The 18,095-nt window shown below is 43.2% G+C and overlaps 1 protein-coding gene and 1 long non-coding RNA gene across 2 annotated transcripts; one reads left to right on the top strand and one right to left on the bottom strand.

Moving 5' to 3' along the window:
* Positions 1–594: 594 nt before the first annotated feature.
* On the top strand, positions 595–17,813 carry LOC113547742 (deleted in malignant brain tumors 1 protein). Its single transcript, XM_034308334.2, has 19 exons — positions 595–705; positions 1,643–1,675; positions 1,796–1,894; positions 2,186–2,233; positions 2,823–2,921; positions 3,234–3,284; positions 3,528–3,557; positions 3,684–3,782; positions 4,121–4,165; positions 11,005–11,149; positions 11,304–11,488; positions 12,112–12,210; positions 12,368–12,403; positions 12,851–12,989; positions 13,651–13,862; positions 14,048–14,223; positions 15,721–16,112; positions 17,211–17,455; positions 17,680–17,813. Exons 1-19 carry the CDS (start codon positions 636–638, stop codon positions 17,718–17,720), a joined length of 2,244 nt encoding a protein of 747 aa, XP_034164225.2. The 5' UTR covers positions 595–635; the 3' UTR covers positions 17,721–17,813.
* Positions 631–5,178, bottom strand: LOC113547743 (uncharacterized). The gene is made up of 3 exons (XR_003402444.3): positions 4,417–5,178; positions 3,694–3,780; positions 631–717 (listed from the first exon to the last, which is right to left on the bottom strand). It is a non-coding gene; the product is annotated as an uncharacterized LOC113547743 (long non-coding RNA).
* Positions 17,814–18,095: the final 282 nt, after the last annotated feature.

The raw sequence follows: 18,095 nt of genomic DNA, 5'->3' as shown, positions 1-18,095 counted from the left end.
GTTTTACTATATTAATATTAATTATTATTACACCACAGTGCTGTTAAATTCGGGATTCTAGCTGGTCAGAAGTTGTTGATTAATTTAATTAATTTCTGATACATTTGTTTTGCTTAACCCAGTAGTTTGGTTTTGTGTTAAAACCATTGAGTTCAGTTTGCATTTTCAATTTTGAGGGTGGAACAATAAGTGTGTGTGTGTGTGTGTGTGTGTGTGTGTGTGTGTAGTGTTTTCCAGCAGAATTAATATTCTGTAATTTGTCTGTGTTCTACACAGTGTAGACATCTGTAAAATATAGAACATATGCAGTAATAATAACACATTAAAAACAATTATTTTTTAAAGTTATTTTATATTTATATGCATACCACTCTTTTGTACTACATGTACTACAGACCACAGTGAAATGGGATATCAAGGCCATTGTGTATGACGTAACCCAGCTAAGCACAAATATCTGGAATACAGACAGGTGAGATCAATAAGTAATGCAAAACCCCAGCACCTGCTCCATTCCCACACTTATCTCTTTTACAGCATATTCCAGGAGATGAGAGTCATAAGGAAGTGGTTTACTTCTCCTGTTTCATCTATATAAACCTCTGTGAAGACAAAAATTCTGCAGGTGAGACAAGATGGAGATTGGATTCGTGATATTTTTACTCAGCTCTACTCTTCTGGGGCACAGCTCCGGATTCACAACATGTAAGTCAATTTCTGCAATTAGAAAAGCACTAATTTGTATTAATCTTTTGAATAGTTACATGCTTCATGCTTTATTTAGAGTAGCAAAAAAGCATTGTGCATTTTAATTAATGAGAACCTTTTCATCATCATTTTGTTCACTACTTTAAAAGTAAAATTGAAATTATAACTATTATGGAATAAAACAGTCCATGTCATGCTGTTATACGAAAATAATCAGCAATGTGTTGGTGTGATGAAGTGGAGTCACTGTTACAAGACCAAAGTTGATTATTTTCCTATTATAGCACATCCCCAAGTGTTTTATTCCTCTTATAACACAGCAATTTGTCAATAATTGCATTTTTTATTAATTAAAAAATTACATCTCATACTTTTTATCCATTAATAGTTACTTTGTTGAACATCCACAAAGCAGTTAGTACAATTGTTCTCTCCCCAGCGTTCACGTTCCCTCGCTCATTATCTCTTTTTTTGTCTCTCTTCAAGTTAATAAGACAAAAAAAATGAAACTGCAAAGTATAAACTCATCTGCTGAAAAACTTGGAGACTTCCATAAATGTTAAACATCTCCTTAGAGAAATCTTCACTATATTAATATTACTCAGATTTTTTAATCTGTTCATGTTCAGTGGCTGCCATACACATACGTCCATACGTCCCTGTGAATCAGTTGTTACTATAGAAACGATAACGCATTAGAAAGAGAGCATTAATATAAACCTGTGATTTGCAGCTGCACTACTTTCAGAGCTGCTGTTATAGGAAGTTAATCAACACCTTCTGACCAATCACAATCCAGAACTCAACAGTGCTGTGGTATAAGGCAAATCTTGGATTTCTTTTGCTCGTCTTTAAACCCAGTTCAATCCATGATTATTAATGTGTCAGTATATTTGTACTGTAACATAAGGTTTTATTTTATCTGTTTAAACAGTTTATGTGCCGGAAACAGCAACCTCAGACACAGGTAAAGGTTTAAGTGACATTTTTAAGTTATTTTTATACTGTTTAGTGTGCTGTTTCACTTCAATATCATTTAACTGTCCTAATTGTAATAGCTCTAATTATTACTTATTGTCTGTTGTAGCTCATTATTCCTGCCGGTATAACTGTGGCTACAATCTCGGTGCGTGTTCCTGCGCCAGCTACTGTCAGTACTACGGAAACTGCTGTCATGATTATTATGGTGAGAGAGTAAATACACTTAAAAAAATCTTGTTAATGTAAGTTATACAGTATGTGTATTAATAGAATTGATTAATAGAATGTTACTTTAGCATTTAGTCTTTTTCTTTCTTTTCTTCCCTTCATAGAATGCACAGCTATAAAGATTCAGGGCCTTTATGATGAATAAAATAAAAAAGGGAAAGAGTTAGTGGCAGTGTGAAATCTGTCGTAGTGTGTTACACTTTACTAAAATGACAGAAAGCTGATGTACAACATATAAATAATGTTAACTCGATCATTTTCCTTCTAGATTACTGCGGCACCACACCTACTCCTGAAACAACAGAAACAGTAACAGGTACATTTCCTCTGTAAAGATTAAACACTGAACATTTCTCTTTAATCCATGTCTCTCTAGTCTCAGTAAAAGTGCTCTGTCTCCTCCATATTTCTCTTTACTTGAAGCTCAGGATCATTTCTTTACTCCAGTCCACACTCTTTATTTTTATTTTTATTTAAACCGCCATAAATAATAATGAGAATAAATAAAGCCTGATTTGGAGCACAGTCCTCTTCTTAATATACATACAATACTAGATATCTTTATTCATTTATTAATTTGTTTTATAATATACCTTATCTTTTCAGCATCAACAGTTTGTGTTTGGATGATGGCTGCACATTATTACTAAATAAATCTAATGTTTAAATTGTAGTTTTAAATAGACTTTTTCCTTCATAACTACATAATTTTGCATGGCAAAAGGGTGGAGACAGGATTAAAACCTAAGGATTAGCTTCTTTATCAGCTCCACCTACCACACAGGTCACTTTGTAGGGATACATTTACTGAATGTAGTCCACCTGTTCAGTGTGCTGTTTCACTTCAATATCATTTAACTGTACCAATTTTAATAGCTCTAATTATAACTTATTGTCTGTTGTAGCTCATTATTCCTGCCGGTATAACTGCGGTTACAATCTCGGTGCGTGTTCCTGCGCCAGCTACTGTCAGTACTACGGAAACTGCTGTCATGATTATTACGGTGAGAGAGTAAATACACTTAAAAAAAAAAATATAATAAAATCTTGTTAATGTAAATTATACAGTATGTGTATTAATAGATTTACTAATTCTAATGTTACTTTAGCATTTAGTCTTTTTTTTTCTCTCTCTTTTCTTCCCTTTATAGAATGCACAGCTATAAAGATTCAGGGCCTTTATGATGAATAAAATAAAAAAAGGGAAAGAGTTAGTGGCAGTGTGAAATCTGTCGTAGTGTGTTACACTTTACTAAAATGACAGAAAGCTGATGTACAACGTATAAATAATGTTAACTCAATCATTTTCCTTCTAGATTACTGCGGCACCACACCTACTCCTGAAACAACAGAAGCACCAACAACAGGTACATTTCCTCTGTAAAGATTAAACACTGAACATTTCTCTTTAGATTATTGTACCAACACAACAGAAACACCAGGTAAAAGCTTTACACTTCTCTTAAACATTTTTCTTTATTCTCATTAAAACTGCTCTGTCTCCTCCCCTTTTCTCTTTATTTGGATCTCAGAATTGTTTCTTTCCTCCATTCTTTAGTTCGTATTATCTTAAACCTGTTTAATTAAATGCTTTCTCACTCTTTTTACAGCCACGACGACAGAAGAAACGCCAATAATAGGTGAAGTTTTAATACTGAATATTGTTGTACGGATGTAAAAATGAATTATATTAATATTAAAGGGATTCACTGAATTTGAGTTCATTAATTAAATGTAAGATTGGTTATTTCATTTCCTTTTTTTAGACTATATTACCTGCAGGGATCGTTGTGGTTATGATGGTGGTATCTGTTCCTGCACCAGCTCCTGTCACTACGGTGGATACTGTTGTGACGATTATTACTGTGAGAAAAAAAATTATATTTTTTATATATTTTATATATTAATGCCATTGTTACACAGATGTGCATTTTTAGTTTCATTAAAATGCTTGTTTGTGTTTTAGCCAGTTATCATCAGCCTTCTTCCCTTGTTTATAAAGTGCTTAAAAAAACCCAAGAATAAAATGATAATGCATAAAATGAACAAGAAAGTTGTAGCTCTTTTGTAAGAACCGAGGAGTATGTGACTGTTGTAAAGTGTCTCACTTTACAAAGAATAAGGATATATAAGGAAAAAAATTATATTGCATTTTTAATGTAAGATTATTTTAACTTTTTTCTTTTTTAAATGCCTTTTATAGATTATTGTACCAACACAACTTCAACACCAACACCAACAACACCAGGTACAGTTCCTCTATAAACTCCTCCATGTCTCTTCTGTTGTGTATTTACATAATCCAGTTTATTTTGACTATAATACTGTCAGGATATACCAGACTCAGAGACAAAGGTGAGAACCCAACACAAATTTATTAAAGGATTTGCCAAACAATGGGTATGCAAAGACAGGGTAAACACAAAGATAAGCACTGTAGGCTGGTGGGTAACACAGATAGAGACACTAAGTAAATGACTGAGGGAAAAGAGTACACACCTCATGTGTCTTGGAAGAGAAACACTGGAGAAAACATAGGGAGCCGTAGAAGCACTTCAGATGAACACAGGTACTCACAGAGAAGAGGTCTATTCCTAGTTGAGGCCAGACAAAAGTGAGGTGAGGTGAGGTGTGTGCATACATGGAGTCCTGATGAGTGTGGTGACTGGAGACAGGTGGTGCCGATTAGAACTCTGGTGAGAGAGGGCGCTGACTGTTGGTCTTTATTTTATCACTCTCTTTAAACAGATTATGTCATGACCACAGAAGAATCATTTGAATATTAATATTGAATAGTAGTGAATTGTTGTTAATTAATGACAGTGAAAAATAATTCATTAATTCGAAGTTTGTTCATTTTTGTAAAAATGTCTGAGTGTTTAGGGAGATAGTATCATAATTCGCACTTTAAAAACACTTTATAAGAAATAACTGCTTTACTTAAGACAGTTTAGACTTTAGCATGATGCTAGTTAGCCTGTTCTGATAAATATAATTTCAAATTACACCACAGTGCTGTTCTCGATTCTGATTGGTCAGAAAGTGTTAATTTTGTATAACAGCAGCTCTCACAGTATTGCAGCTGCAAATCACTCATATATATTGATGCACTTGTTGTAATACATTATCTTATCTATAATAACGAGTATGGTAAGCTCAGTCACAGGTACGTGTATGGACTTGTATCGTTGATACAGTGAAGTTTTGTCCAGGGTAAGGAGAGGTTTATGTAACATTTATGGAAGGAGTCTCCAGTGTCAGTGCTTTGTAACAGTCAGAGGTAAAGCTGTAACTTGAAGTTCCCCTTCAGGAACTCGAGCTGCGTCGTGAAACGCTATGGGAACGCCCCCGCGTGACCGCGCTCTGAATCACGTGTCTAATCCGTCCAATGGATGGGCGAGACGTCACGGGCGGGGTGACGTAGTGACTCGGAAGCATAAAAGCCCAAGCGGCGAGCCCCGCGTTAGCTTCCTGTTTTCAGCAAGCGCTCTATGTATATTGTCTGTCTTTGTTCTGTCTATTTTGTGTTTTATCGGCGGCATGCCAAAGGCCAAAGATAAGACTAAGGGCGAGAGCGAGCAGCGCTTCAGGCTGTGTGTTCCTCCCTGTCCGCGATATATTACGGGCGGGGATACATACAGTCTGTGCGTTGCCTGTTTGGGAGCGGAGCACGCTCAGTCGACTCTCCGCTCCCGCTGGGCTCTCTTTGAGGAGGGAGCCCTCACTAGCGTGCCTCGCGGTGCCGGCCCCGCTTCTGCCGAGGCAGAGCGGCGGTCGCGCTCGTGGGGCTCGCAGATGGACCTGGCGGAGGGAATGGAGACGGGCCCGTCCCTTTCTCCTTCCTCACCCTCCAGGTCCACTGTCCCCTCCCTGGGCTCGGAAGCACGCTCTGCGGTTTCTTCCCCCTGAGGAGCGGACTCGGCGCTCCACCTATCGTCCTCCGAGGAGGTTGATGTGGAGAGCGTCGACCCAGAGCCGCAGTCTCCTCAATACGGGGAGCTGCTCGAGGTGGTTACGTGGGCAGTCGCCAAGCTTAACATTGACTGGCCCGCTGAGTCACGGCCTGAGCCTCAGGGTTCTAGACTGGATGAGCGTTTTCTACGCAGTAGGCCGCCACCTCTGCCCCGGAGCCTGCCCTTTTTTCCGGACCTCCACACTGAGGTGTGGAGGTCCTGGAATAGGCCGTTTTCAGCCCGGTTGTTCAGCCCCACTTCTTCCCATTACGCTAATGTGGCGGGGCTGGACTACTCCGGTTACAGGGCGATGCCCAGGGTTTAACAGACGCTAGCCAGCTATCTGTCCCCTGCTGCTGCATCGCCCCTGAAGGCTCCGGCGTTGCCTACCAAGCCGCTGCGGACCACCTCAGCGCTGGTAGGCAAGGCGTACACGGCAGCAGGTCAGGCCATGGCGGTGTTACAGGCGTACCAGGCCGACCTGCTTAAAGAGCTGGATGAGCAAGGGGAGAGCTACGTCTGAGCAGGTAGCTGAGCTCAGGCGGGCCGCTGATCTGTCCCTCCGCGCCACCGGCGGCGGAGAGGCATCTCTGGCTGACCCTGTCCGATATGAAAGAGAAGGACAGGGTCGTGCTCATGGACGCCCCGCTTACTCCCTCGGGCCTGTTTGGCGACGCGGTAGACTCCGTCGTCGAGAGATACCAGCAGGCCCGTGCTCAGGCGGCGGCCTTCCAGCGGTTCCTCCCCCATCGCTCTCTAGCTTGTGGGGCTGCTGGGCGGGGGCAGCTCCCTCCGTGTACGGCCCCCTCCTACAGGGAGGCCCAAAAACAAGACAGATCTAAGGACCGTCCTCATGTCCAGAAGGGCCGCAGCTAAGAAGCCCTGACGGTTTTGGCCCAGGGCTTCCGAGGGCAGGCCCCTCTGGGGCGACGCGGCGTACACCTCATCTCACGGTGCCCGGGTCCCCCCACTGCCCTCAGGAGGTCAATCTGCCAACCCTGCCACCTATGGTGCTTCAGGGCGCAGCGGTCTCCGGCGAGCGCCTCTCCCAGTTCTCGCCCAGCAACGTAGCGGGTCTGGGAGGCTCGCAGCCTCTTCTGAGGCCTTCGCAGCGGTTAGCTCATTTCCCCCATGTCGGTTCGCCGCCTCAGGGCACCCAGCTAACTGCTTCTATTTCACCAGAGGTCAGTCTCGAGAGACTAATTCCCTTAGTGAGCTTTCTGGCAGCGTGGAAACTTCTGCCGAATGTGTCTCATTGGGTCCTGCGTACTGTAGAGAGAGGCTATCGAATTCAGTTCGGCTCGCCTCCGCCTCGTTTTTCTGGGGTTCTTCCCACTGTGGTGGGTCCCGAGCAGGCTCTGGTATTGGAGCAGGAAGTACACACTCTCCTGAGGAAGGAGGCTATCGAGGTGGTCCCTCCTCACGCCAGAGAGTCCGGGTTCTACAGCCGGTACTTCATTGTTCCCAAGAAGGGGGGAGGGCTGCGTCCCATTTTGGACTTGCGGAAATTGAACCTCTCAGTCGCTCGACTGCAGTTCAGAATGCTTACGGTCACTCAGGTCGTGTCTCAGATCAGGTCCGAGGACTGGTTTGTCACGATCGACCTAAAAGATGTGTATTTCCACATCTCCATCCTTCCCCCACACAGGAAGCTCCTGAGGTTCGCTTTCGGGGACGAAGCTTACCAGTATCGGGTTCTTCCCTTCGGCCTAGCACTCTCACCCCGCACCTTCACAAAGTGCGTGGATGCTGCCCTGGCTCCTATGCGACTACAGGGTATCTGCATACTGAACTATATCGACGACTGGTTGATTTTAGCTCATTCAGAGCAGATGGCGGCTCGGCTTCGAGATGTCGTTCTCGCCCATATGAAGGAACTGGGGTTAAGACTAAACGCCGAGAAAAGTGTGCTTTCTCCAGCTCAGAGAACCGCTTATCTAGGCGTCGTGTGGGATCCGACCACGATGCAGGCACGTTTGTCTCCTGCTCGGATCGAGTCGGTCCTCACAGCGGTCGCGAGAGTGAAAGTAGGCCGGTCACTCACTGTTAAGCAGTTTCAGAGACTGCTGGGCCTATTGGCAGCTGCGTCCAACGTGATACCTTTTGGCCTGCTGCACATGAGACCCCTACAGTGGTGGCTCAAGACCAGGGGATTTTTCCGAAACAGAGGAAACCCGCTCCGCATGATCAAGGTCACGCAGCGATGCCGCCGTGCCTTAGCTGTGTGGAGAGAACCTGGGTTCTTGTCTCAGGGCCCGGTCCTGGGAGCTCCTGGTCGCAGCGTAGTGCTAGCGACGGATGCGTCCCTCACCGGATGGGGAGCGGTCATGAGTGGCTGTCCTGCCCGTGGTCTGTGGAGCGGCCACCATCTCACTTGGCACATCAACCGCCTGGAGATGCTGGCCGTGTTTCTGGCTCTGGAACACTTTCTCCCAGACCTAAGAGGCCGCCACGTGTTGGTGCGCACCGACAACACGACGGTGGTCTCTTACATCAACCGCCAGGGAGGTCTGCGTTCGCGCCCCCTTTACAGGCTGGCGCGATAGATCCTTGTGTGGTCCCAAGGGAAGCTCCTCTCATTGAGAGCGGCCTACATCCCTGGTTATCTCAACGTGGGAGCGGATGCCCTGTTGAGGCAGGGGCCGGTGCCCGGGGAATGGAGACTCCACCCCGAGGTGGTGGAGCTCATATGGCGTATGTTTGGCAGAGCCCAGGTGGATCTTTTTGCGACGCAGGAGACGTCGCACTGTCCCCTTTGGTTCTCTCTGACTCATCCAGCTCCTCTTGGACTGGATGCCATGGTACAGCCGTGGCTGAGGCTGCGTCTGTACGCCTTTCCTCCGGTCGCTCTGCTCCCGGGAATTCTGGAGAGAGTGCGCCGGGACAGAATTCGTCTACTGTTAGTAGCCCCGTTCTGGCCGGGCCGAGTATGGTTCTCGGACCTGATTTCCCTCCTAGACGGCTCCCCATGGGAGATTCCGATCGGGAGGGATCTCCTCTCACAGGCGGGGGGCCATCTTCACCCCCGCCCGGAGCTGTGGAAGCTGTGGGTGTGGCCTCTGAGGGGGCACAACTCTGCGCTTCCGGTCTCTCAACCGAGGTTGTGGAGACCATCCTCCAGTCCAGAGCTCCCTCTACGAGGAAACTGTACGCTCTGAAGTGGAAACTTTTCACTTCCTGGTGCGGAGACCGCCGGCTTGACCCTGTTCACTGCCCAGTTGGTACAGTGCTGGAGTTCTTGCAGGCCCGCCTCTCCGCGGGGCTGACCCACTCCACCCTGAAGGTGTGCGTGGCGGCTATTGCGGCCTGCCACGCCCCTCTCGATGGCCAGTCAGTGGGCAGACACCCCTGGGTGACACGTTTCCTCCGCGGTGCGCTGAGGATCAGACCTCCAGCTCAATCTCGGGTCCCCTCGTGGGACCTGCCCATGGTTTTAGAGGCTCTCTGCAAACCCCCCTTCGAGCCCATAGAGGAGATTTCAGACCGTCTTCTGACGTTAAAAACTGCCTTTCTCTTGGCAATTTCCTCTCTTAGGAGAGTGGGGGATCTTCAGGTCCTCTCTGTGGCCCCTTCCTATTTAGACTTTGCGCCTGGGTTGGCCAAAGCGTTCTTGTACCCCCGAGCGGGGTACATACCGAAAGTCCCCTCCTCGGCACCACGGCTGGTCGTGCTGCAGGCTTTCTGTCCTCCTCCCTTCAGGGAGCCCGACCATCGGAAGCTCAATTGTACGTGTCCAGTGCGAGCACTGGACGCATACATCCACAGAACTGCCCTGTGGAGAAAGGCGGACCAATTGCTTGTGTGCTTTAGTCCCCCTAAGAGGGGTTTTCCTGCTTCTAAGCAGACCCTCAGCCGGTGGATTGTAGAATCCATTTCTCTGGCTTTCGAGTCCTCTGGTCTCCCCAGTCCCCTGGGGGTCAAGGCTCACTCTACCCGAGCGGTGGCGGCCTCTAAGGCCTTTCTGGCAGGTGTGTCCTTACAGGACATCTGCAACGCGGCGGGATGGTCCACGCCCCTGACCTTTTCCAGGTTTTATGACCTAGATACACGAGCCACTCCCGGCTCCTCTGTCCTTGTGCCTTAGGCTTGCCTCCTCCTGGAGGCAGGGACTTGTAAGTCTGGCGGCGTGGGTATACTCGTTCCCATAGCATTTCGTGACGCAGCTCGAGTTCCTGAAGGGGAACATCTCCAGGTTACGTATGTAACCATGGTTCCCCGAGGGAACGAGACGCTGTGTCTCGGTGCCACACTTCCGGCGTCCCTGCGGCGCTTGCTTCATTTTCCAGTAAGCTAACGTGGGGCTCGCCACTCGGGCTTTTATGTTTCCGGGTCGCTACGTCACCCCGCCCGTGACGTCTCGCCCATCCATTGGACGGATTAGACACGTGATTCAGAGCGCGGTCACGCGGGGGCGTTCCCATAGCGTTTCGTGACGCAGCGTCTCGTTCCCTCGGGGAACCATGGTTACATACGTAACCTGGAGACGTTTTCCAACATCTTCTGGACAAAGGAGTTTTCACTTAAATACATAAAAAAGCTGTGTTTTTTGTCTTATTAACATCGAGAGAAAAAAGAGAGGCTGATGATGGACAGACTGTTTATAGCTGCTATAATGTAAGTGAGAACAAGAACTAAGAACTTTCACAGATGTTCCACAACATTAAGCGTAACTATTAATTGATAAAAAATAATGAAGTTTCATATGTAAATAAATAAATAAATAAATAAATAAATAAATAAATAAATTGTAAGCATTTGCCAGTTGCAGTGGTACAAAACACTTCAGAACATGCTGTTGAAAGGAAAGTAATCAACTTTGGGGTGGTACCAGCAATACCGCTTCAATACAGCAGCATGTTGAAGAAGATAGCATAAAGACAGCTGTATTCTCAGGGTCCTGATTCAGGACAAATTTCAAAAACCATTGTAGAAAACGAGCCACAGTGGAAGCAGTAATTTTATTTTGCTCACAAGAGTGAAAATGAAAGTTTGTAAAATGATGAAGAGAACTGTTGCTCCGACTGAGGAGTAATTTTTTTTATTATTTACCAAATTATTAATCTTTCAACCTACTACTGTGTTTATAATACTGATACTGTGACACACTGAGAACTGTGATGTTTTTCTGATGTAGCTCCATGTGGTGGAAATCTGATTCAGTCACAAGGGGAATTTTTCAGCCCCAATTATCCCTATAATTATCCCAATAATGCACGCTGCACATGGACCCTGCTGGGTGGAGAACTGCAGGTGGTTTCGTTAACCTTCACGTCTGTCGAGTAAGAAATCACATTTCTGATTTTCACCTGCTGATAAATGTCCTGTCTTTGTTTAGATCTTTACAATTTAAGAATATTTGTTTGTGGTCAGTCTGTTGTGCTAGTTTCATTACAGTGTGCTGAGTTGATTTTTTTCTCTTTTGCTTTTCTTCAGTTTGGAGTCATGCTGTGACCATATCTACGTGTACGATGGTCCGAATACTCAGTATACACTTTTGGGTTCTTTGACTGGAAATCAGAGAGCTACATTCAACTCCAGCAACAGCTACATGACCGTCCTTTTCTCCACTGACGGCAGTGTGACTCGACAAGGTTTTCGGGCTGAATGGACTTTCAAATGTACGGATTTGTTCAGCTTATTTTAATTTAATTTCTGTTTGTGTTTGTGTGAGCAGAACTAATCTACGTATCCAATAAGCATACATTAACCTGCTAATTTCATTGCTACATGCTGTAAGGAATGTCTGTGACACATATAAATTCAAGCCAGGTTGAGTTTTCCTGCCAGTAATGTACTTTAATAAAATGACGTGGAACTATTTTATTTAGGATCCTTTCTAACCTTGCCTTGGTGTCTATCCACAGAGATCATTTTGTGTAAGGAGTTTAAGAGTCTGACTAAAGACACGCTAGCTAAATACAGACGATAGCACATACAGTTTAAACATTTTTAAATGACCTAATAACAAGAAATTGATCTGAAAGAACAGAAGTGAGTGAATGAATCAGTGATCAGAGATCAGTGGAGTGAAGAGACAATAATGAGGCTCATGTTTAAATGTCATGAGTGACACACCCACTTTAAGTCCTACAGCCTATAAGACACACCCACATCACCCCTTATGGACTAAACGACATGCCCAGTCAGAGCTGCTATCATATCGTACTGTAGCCACAATGACACGCCCACATGTCCATATTTGACTTTGTGTGTGTGTGTGTGTGTGTGTGTGTGTGTAAAGATGCTCCAATGTGTAAGGATCGATGTGGCTTTAGCAACAGCAGATGCTCCTGTGAGAGTTCATGTGAACAATATGGAAGATGCTGTCATGATTATTACGGTAACTAACATGACAATTTTATCATATTATACTTTTAAATAGTCTGTCTGTCTGCCTGTGTGTCTGTCTCTCGATCTTTCTGTCTGTCTGTCTGAGTAGGCATGTTGGAGTTTGGGGTGTGAAATGTGTTTGTAATTGTATTTATTTAATTTTTCAGATTATTGTAACTACACGACATCAGCTCCTGTACCAGGTGAGCTCTTTACCTTAGCTTGGGTCAGCATGTGGCTGGCAATTTCAATTTAAAAATAATAAAAATAAAAATTTAATACATAATGCAATAATAGATAGATAGATAGATAGATAGATAGATAGATAGATACAAACATTGTACCTTGTGTTTAAAACTCATATTTACATTAGAGACTTTTTTATTACATCTTTTAGATTTATTTTTCATTGTAGGGAACTGTCGAATAATTATTACATTTGTTATACTTATTGGATGTTTTAATGATAAGTGTACTTATATGTATTTTTATATTAGATAAAATATGCTTTATTACGTATTTCATGTTGGTGTTTTTATTTTTATTATTACGATTATGGTTTGGAACAATTTGCAGATCAATGTTTAATTTTACACTGAATAATAACGTGTTTGTGTGTGTGTGTGTGTGTGTGTGTATACACTCTGCAGCCTGTGGGGGCAGACTTTACGGCTCAGGCTCCATCTCCAGCCCTTATTACCCCAGTTATTACCATGACAACGCGCAGTGTGTGTGGCAGCTCTCGGCTCCGCCAGGACAGACCATCTTCCTCTCGTTCCACGACTTTGAGTCAGTCCATTTCCCAAATTTTACTTTCACTATTTATATCTGCTACTTATTCAAATAACATCTGAATTATCACAATAAATCATGTATTTATTTTTAATATATTGATAAATATATTTTTCATAAAAAATATGATGTTTTCCTTTGCTGAGTGAGTAAATCTATTTTGTATTCAGTATAAATGTATATTTTATTTAAAGTAAATATTGTAAAATATACATATAAAACAATATTTGTAGTTAATAAGTGAACTTTAACACCATTTTATCACATGAATGCAATTATATGAATAATTAAATCTATTTACTCTTACTTATTTTTCCTTCCATTTGATATTTTATTAGTTTAATGCCATGTTTTAAATATTTGTTAAAATAATACTATAAATATTAAACTATTTTATAATAATTATATGTTTTATTCATTTTAAAGAAAAAGTGGGGTATATCAGCAATAAAACACATTCTGCTGATGACTTTGATGTGTTATTTATTTCACTAATGTTTAAAAGGGTTTTTTTCTACTTTACCTTTTTAAGATTTGTGTTAATTGTAAACATGAATTTAATCATTTATTTCAATTTTTAGTAAATCCACCTAGCTCTCTATTTATTTATTTATCTGTCTATCTATATCCGTGTGTGTGTGTGTGTGTGTGTGTGTAGTCTGGAGCGCTGCTGCAACTGTGATTATGTGAGTGTGTATGATGGTCCATCCACCTCGTCCCACTTGATAGAAAAGCTCTGTCACAATAACACGACCCACCTGGACTTCCAGTCGTCCTCGTCCTACATGACTGTGCTGTTTAGGAGCGACTACTCTGGGGTTGGGCGTGGCTTTAAAGCCTACTTCAGCTCCTCCCTCAACTCAAACACAGGTACGCAGGTACACTATTTGGGATTTCACAATAAAACTATAAAATATAAACTTGGCCTGGACCAATGGGACTCAGCATTGTTATGTAGTGAACACTATAGAGGTTGGTAATGAAGTATAATGAACACAGTAACTCAGCCTAGATCCATGTTCAGAGTTTTATGTCAAATGTTAAATGTCCTGCAGGACATGTGGATTGCTCCTCTGACTGGATGAACATTGCCATCCGTAAATCATACTTGGACTCTCTGGGCTTCAACTGGTATGACCTTTACCTGGATGACCATCGCTGCAGAGCTTCAACTGACTACTACAATGTCACCTTCAACTTCCCACTTCATAGCTGCAGCACCAGGAGAAAGGTAATGCTACACTTTATATCATATCACATCCAGTGATCCAGTGAAATCCCACAATGCACTGCAGTAGGGTAATGTTGTGCTTGCACAGTGTACACTTTCAGGTGCTGAATTACCTACAATGCACTGTATGGCCAAATGTTTGTGGATGGTCAGGGGTCAACAAATGTTTGGCAAATTGTGTATCATCATTGTAAAAACCCTGTTGGAGAGGTTAGAACAGTATGATAAAATACAAGACAAGGATTTGTTATTTTAGTTATTTCTAGTTTTCAGTCCAGTCTCGAAATAAAGGAATGAACAAGCACCTAAATGGCTTCTGTGGATATAAATAGGCAGATCCTCCTGATCTTCTAGAGAAGGAACAAGCATGAGCTAGTCAGTTTAGCGATGTGAGATGAGAATGACAGGTCGTTCTCCATGTTTACCCCATGCAGTGACAGATGCATAACCAGGGATAGAGTCAGCTTTAGTGTCATTATGAGATGTCTGCCAGACATGCTAAGGTCCATGCCAAAACATGAGTGCCTGAGGGAGGAAAGGACAGGATGAGTTGAGTGTCATCAGCATAGCAGTGGTATGAAAACCCACGTGAGGTTATGACCTCACCAAGAGAGCAGGTATAGAGGGAGAATAAAGAGGAACCAGGACTGGGACTTGAGGGACACCAGTGGAGAGTCTGCACGGGGCAGATCTGGATCCCCTCCCTGTCCCTACCTGATTTGACCATCCTTCCAGGTAAGAAGCAAACAGTTGCCATGATGTGTTGATAAGATGAGATTTGATGACTAATCTTGATTGATGACTTAGCTGATGTAGAAGCATGAAGCTTCTCAGTAATGTGTGCCACTTTGAAGCCAGACTGGTTAGGATTTTGGAGGTTATTCTGGGTAAGACAGAGATAATTGTTTGTCTCTCTAGAGAGAAGTGATATGAGTCAGCAGATGCTGATGTCTGAGTTGTCCATAGTGGGTTTCTTCATGATGGGAATAACTCTCTGGTATGGTATAATACCAGGTGCTATGGATTCATTGATGATGGAAAAATGAAGGGGAGGAGGTCTTGTCAGATGTTCTGAAGCTTTGTGGAAGGGATTAGGCAGGCAGGCAGTGGAATTGCAAGACATGTTCAAATGTGTCAAAGAAAGAGGATGGGAATACTGAATGTGTAGTGTAGAAATAGGGGTAGGAGTGAAGGGCTGGCAGATTTTACCAATTTTTAAATGTGGCGCATAAAGAAATAAAGATGTTGTGGAGCGTGCGAGGCTCATGTACAGAGGCTTTCAACTTTTCCTTGTATAAGGAGGTCTTAGCTGCTCTTAGATAAATTAGATAAGAACGTGGAATGGCTAGTGGGTGGGAATTGGAGACCAAATCAAGTAGAAAATGGGGAAAAAACATTGGAACTCTGGAGAATAAATGTGTTGCCTGTCAAGTATTAGCTAATTCTGCTTAATTTTATATGTTTTTATATGCACTTATTCATGTGCACTTCCCCCAGACGGAGAACGGACGTATTATTTACACCAATAATGTGCGAGCAGCTCAGTCAACATCAGGAGAGATCACGCGGCATGATACACACTTCCTGATGCGTGTGAACTGTGTGATGGAGCGTGATTCTTCAGTCGGGACACTCTATGAAGCCAAAGAGATTTTAAATGGAACCATCACTGGAACGGGTCGATTCAACACCACCATGGCCTTTTACCCATCCAGCAGCTTTTACTACCCCATCACCGAATCCCCCTACAGAGTAGACCTCAATCAGCAACTGTACGTGCAGGTGCAGCTAACCCGAGCCGAACCAAGCCTCCACCTGTTCATCGACTCCTGTGTGGCCTCTCCCAACCATGATTTCAGCATTCGCACCTATGACCTTATACGCAATGGGTACAACACACACACTCATGCACAATTATAACAAGCACACTAACACAAACAACACTGATAGTACACACGTGCTTACACTGTTGTTCTTGTCCCTGTAAACCATTAGCTACACCAGAGTGGACCTATCATTGAAAGCCAACACAAACAATAGTGTGAGCATGCATAGCTGATAGTCAGGGTTCAAGATGTGATTTACAATTGCCCCAACTATTACCCCCTACCAGTAAGGATGTTAGTGAAACTAACAGCGTGACAGGCATCGTGAGTCAGTAATGATTGTATTGAAGGTTGACATAAAGTCAACAGATAGCACCCAAGACTGGGATCCTCAGGCATTCAAAGTGTTGGAGGAGGTAATGTAACCCCGGATTGACTGCATTATCAACTGACCTGTTAGTCCTATACAGTAGGTGAACTTCAGTTAGTTTAGTAAGAAGAGTGCCCTACCTGCTACGTCCTTCAAGTCAGGAAGTTATTCATCCTACAACTAGGCAGGAATGATAAGTTGGGAAAAGTGTAGTGGAGAAGTTCCATAATGACAGTATTGAAGGTTGAGTTGAAGTCTACAGATATTACCTAGGTGTAAGCTCCACAGGCTCAAGCGTCAGTAATTCTTGTAATTTGTGATGATCTGATGGCCTTTCCATGCTGATACTGGGTTACATGTTGAGTCTTTCAGCTTTTCTCAGAATCCCCCTAGACTGCTAGAACTGTACCCCCTCAATCAGAATGTCTACCTCCTGAAGCAGTTTCTCCTAACCCTCCAATGGCTAAATCAACTTCTTCTACTCCTTCACTGGCTGAGTCCTTCAGCTTTTCTGAGAGGATTTTTTGGATCCTTGTTGTACAGCTAGTTGTCCTCTCTCTGGTAGGCATCTGCGGCCTGACAGAGCTGCTTATGGATGTAAGTGGTATTGCATGTCATGAACTCATTCAGACCAGTGCTTGCCTTTGCTGTCTGTGGTCCACTGAGTCAGGCATCACAGAGTGGAACGCTACGTATACTGCGTATACTGGGACATGCTATATGCTGTCTGTATTTAGGCAGATCATGAAACAGTGATTTATTTATTTTTATTTTTGTCGTTATCATTTCAGATGTAAGAGAGACAGCACAGTAACCATATACAGAAATGGAGATCGTTACTTTGCTCAGTTCAGCTTCCGTGCATTCAAGTTCCTGCGCACACACAACCAGGTGTTCCTCAGGTGTGACGTCATTATCTGCGCTGACAATGACTACAACTCACGATGTCGCCAAGGATGCCGTTATCGCAGGAAACGTAGCTTGAGCTCTGATCACCACACTGCGGTTGTCACCCTTGGGCCAATCACACAAAAAGGTCAGAGTTCAACTTATAAAGTTTGTCATATTCAGAAGACAGGGTAGGGACTTTCAACGACTCTTATTATGCACTAAAGTGAAGAATACAATCCCATAATTCTGTTAGCTACCCAATTTGCTGGACAGAAATTTTAAGAATGTGATATCATAAAATATTATACTGTGATAAACAGAAAACACACTTATTATGTGTTCAAAATATAGTTTTTTGTATATTTACAGATCCAGAGGAGGCTGTAGCCAAGACAGAGGACAAGGAGTGAACTCACAGTGACAGATTAATTAATCACTTAAATATAGTTAACTCTGAATAATTTTACTAAACTTTCTCTAATAAAGCATTCTCTAAAGGCAAACTGGTGTGGTGTAGTTTGTGTTATGGTAAAGAATTAATTATATTTATCTGGTAAAAGTTGAAGAACTTATATACACAGTACATAAAATAAAGAGAGTTTAGACTTTGCAGTAGTTAAAATGTATTGCGCTACCCCACCAGTTACAAATGGCTATGGGAAGATACATGAGCTTGGTTCTGACAATGAAAAGGTTATAGCAACAATAGCTGAAATGACAAACACAAGATTGTCTGTTCACACAGAATTATAATAAAATGTAAGGAATAAAACATTCTGTGACAT

The sequence above is a fragment of the Pangasianodon hypophthalmus genome, chromosome 10 (assembly GCF_027358585.1).
Source record: "Pangasianodon hypophthalmus isolate fPanHyp1 chromosome 10, fPanHyp1.pri, whole genome shotgun sequence".
Classification (NCBI taxonomy): domain Eukaryota; kingdom Metazoa; phylum Chordata; class Actinopteri; order Siluriformes; family Pangasiidae; genus Pangasianodon; species Pangasianodon hypophthalmus.
Note: the sequence above shows the minus strand (reverse complement) of the source record. Positions and strands in the feature narration are given on the sequence as shown.

Bases quoted from the DNA above. Each gene is read 5' to 3' on its own strand.
- LOC113547742 (XM_034308334.2), top strand. From the start codon at position 636: ATGGAGATTGGATTCGTGATATTTTTACTCAGCTCTACTCTTCTGGGG. The intron at 2,922-3,233 runs GTGAGAGAGTAA...TTTTCCTTCTAG, and splicing joins CTGCTGTCATGATTATTACG to ATTACTGCGGCACCACACCT. The intron at 12,211-12,367 runs GTAACTAACATG...TTAATTTTTCAG, and splicing joins ATGCTGTCATGATTATTACG to ATTATTGTAACTACACGACA.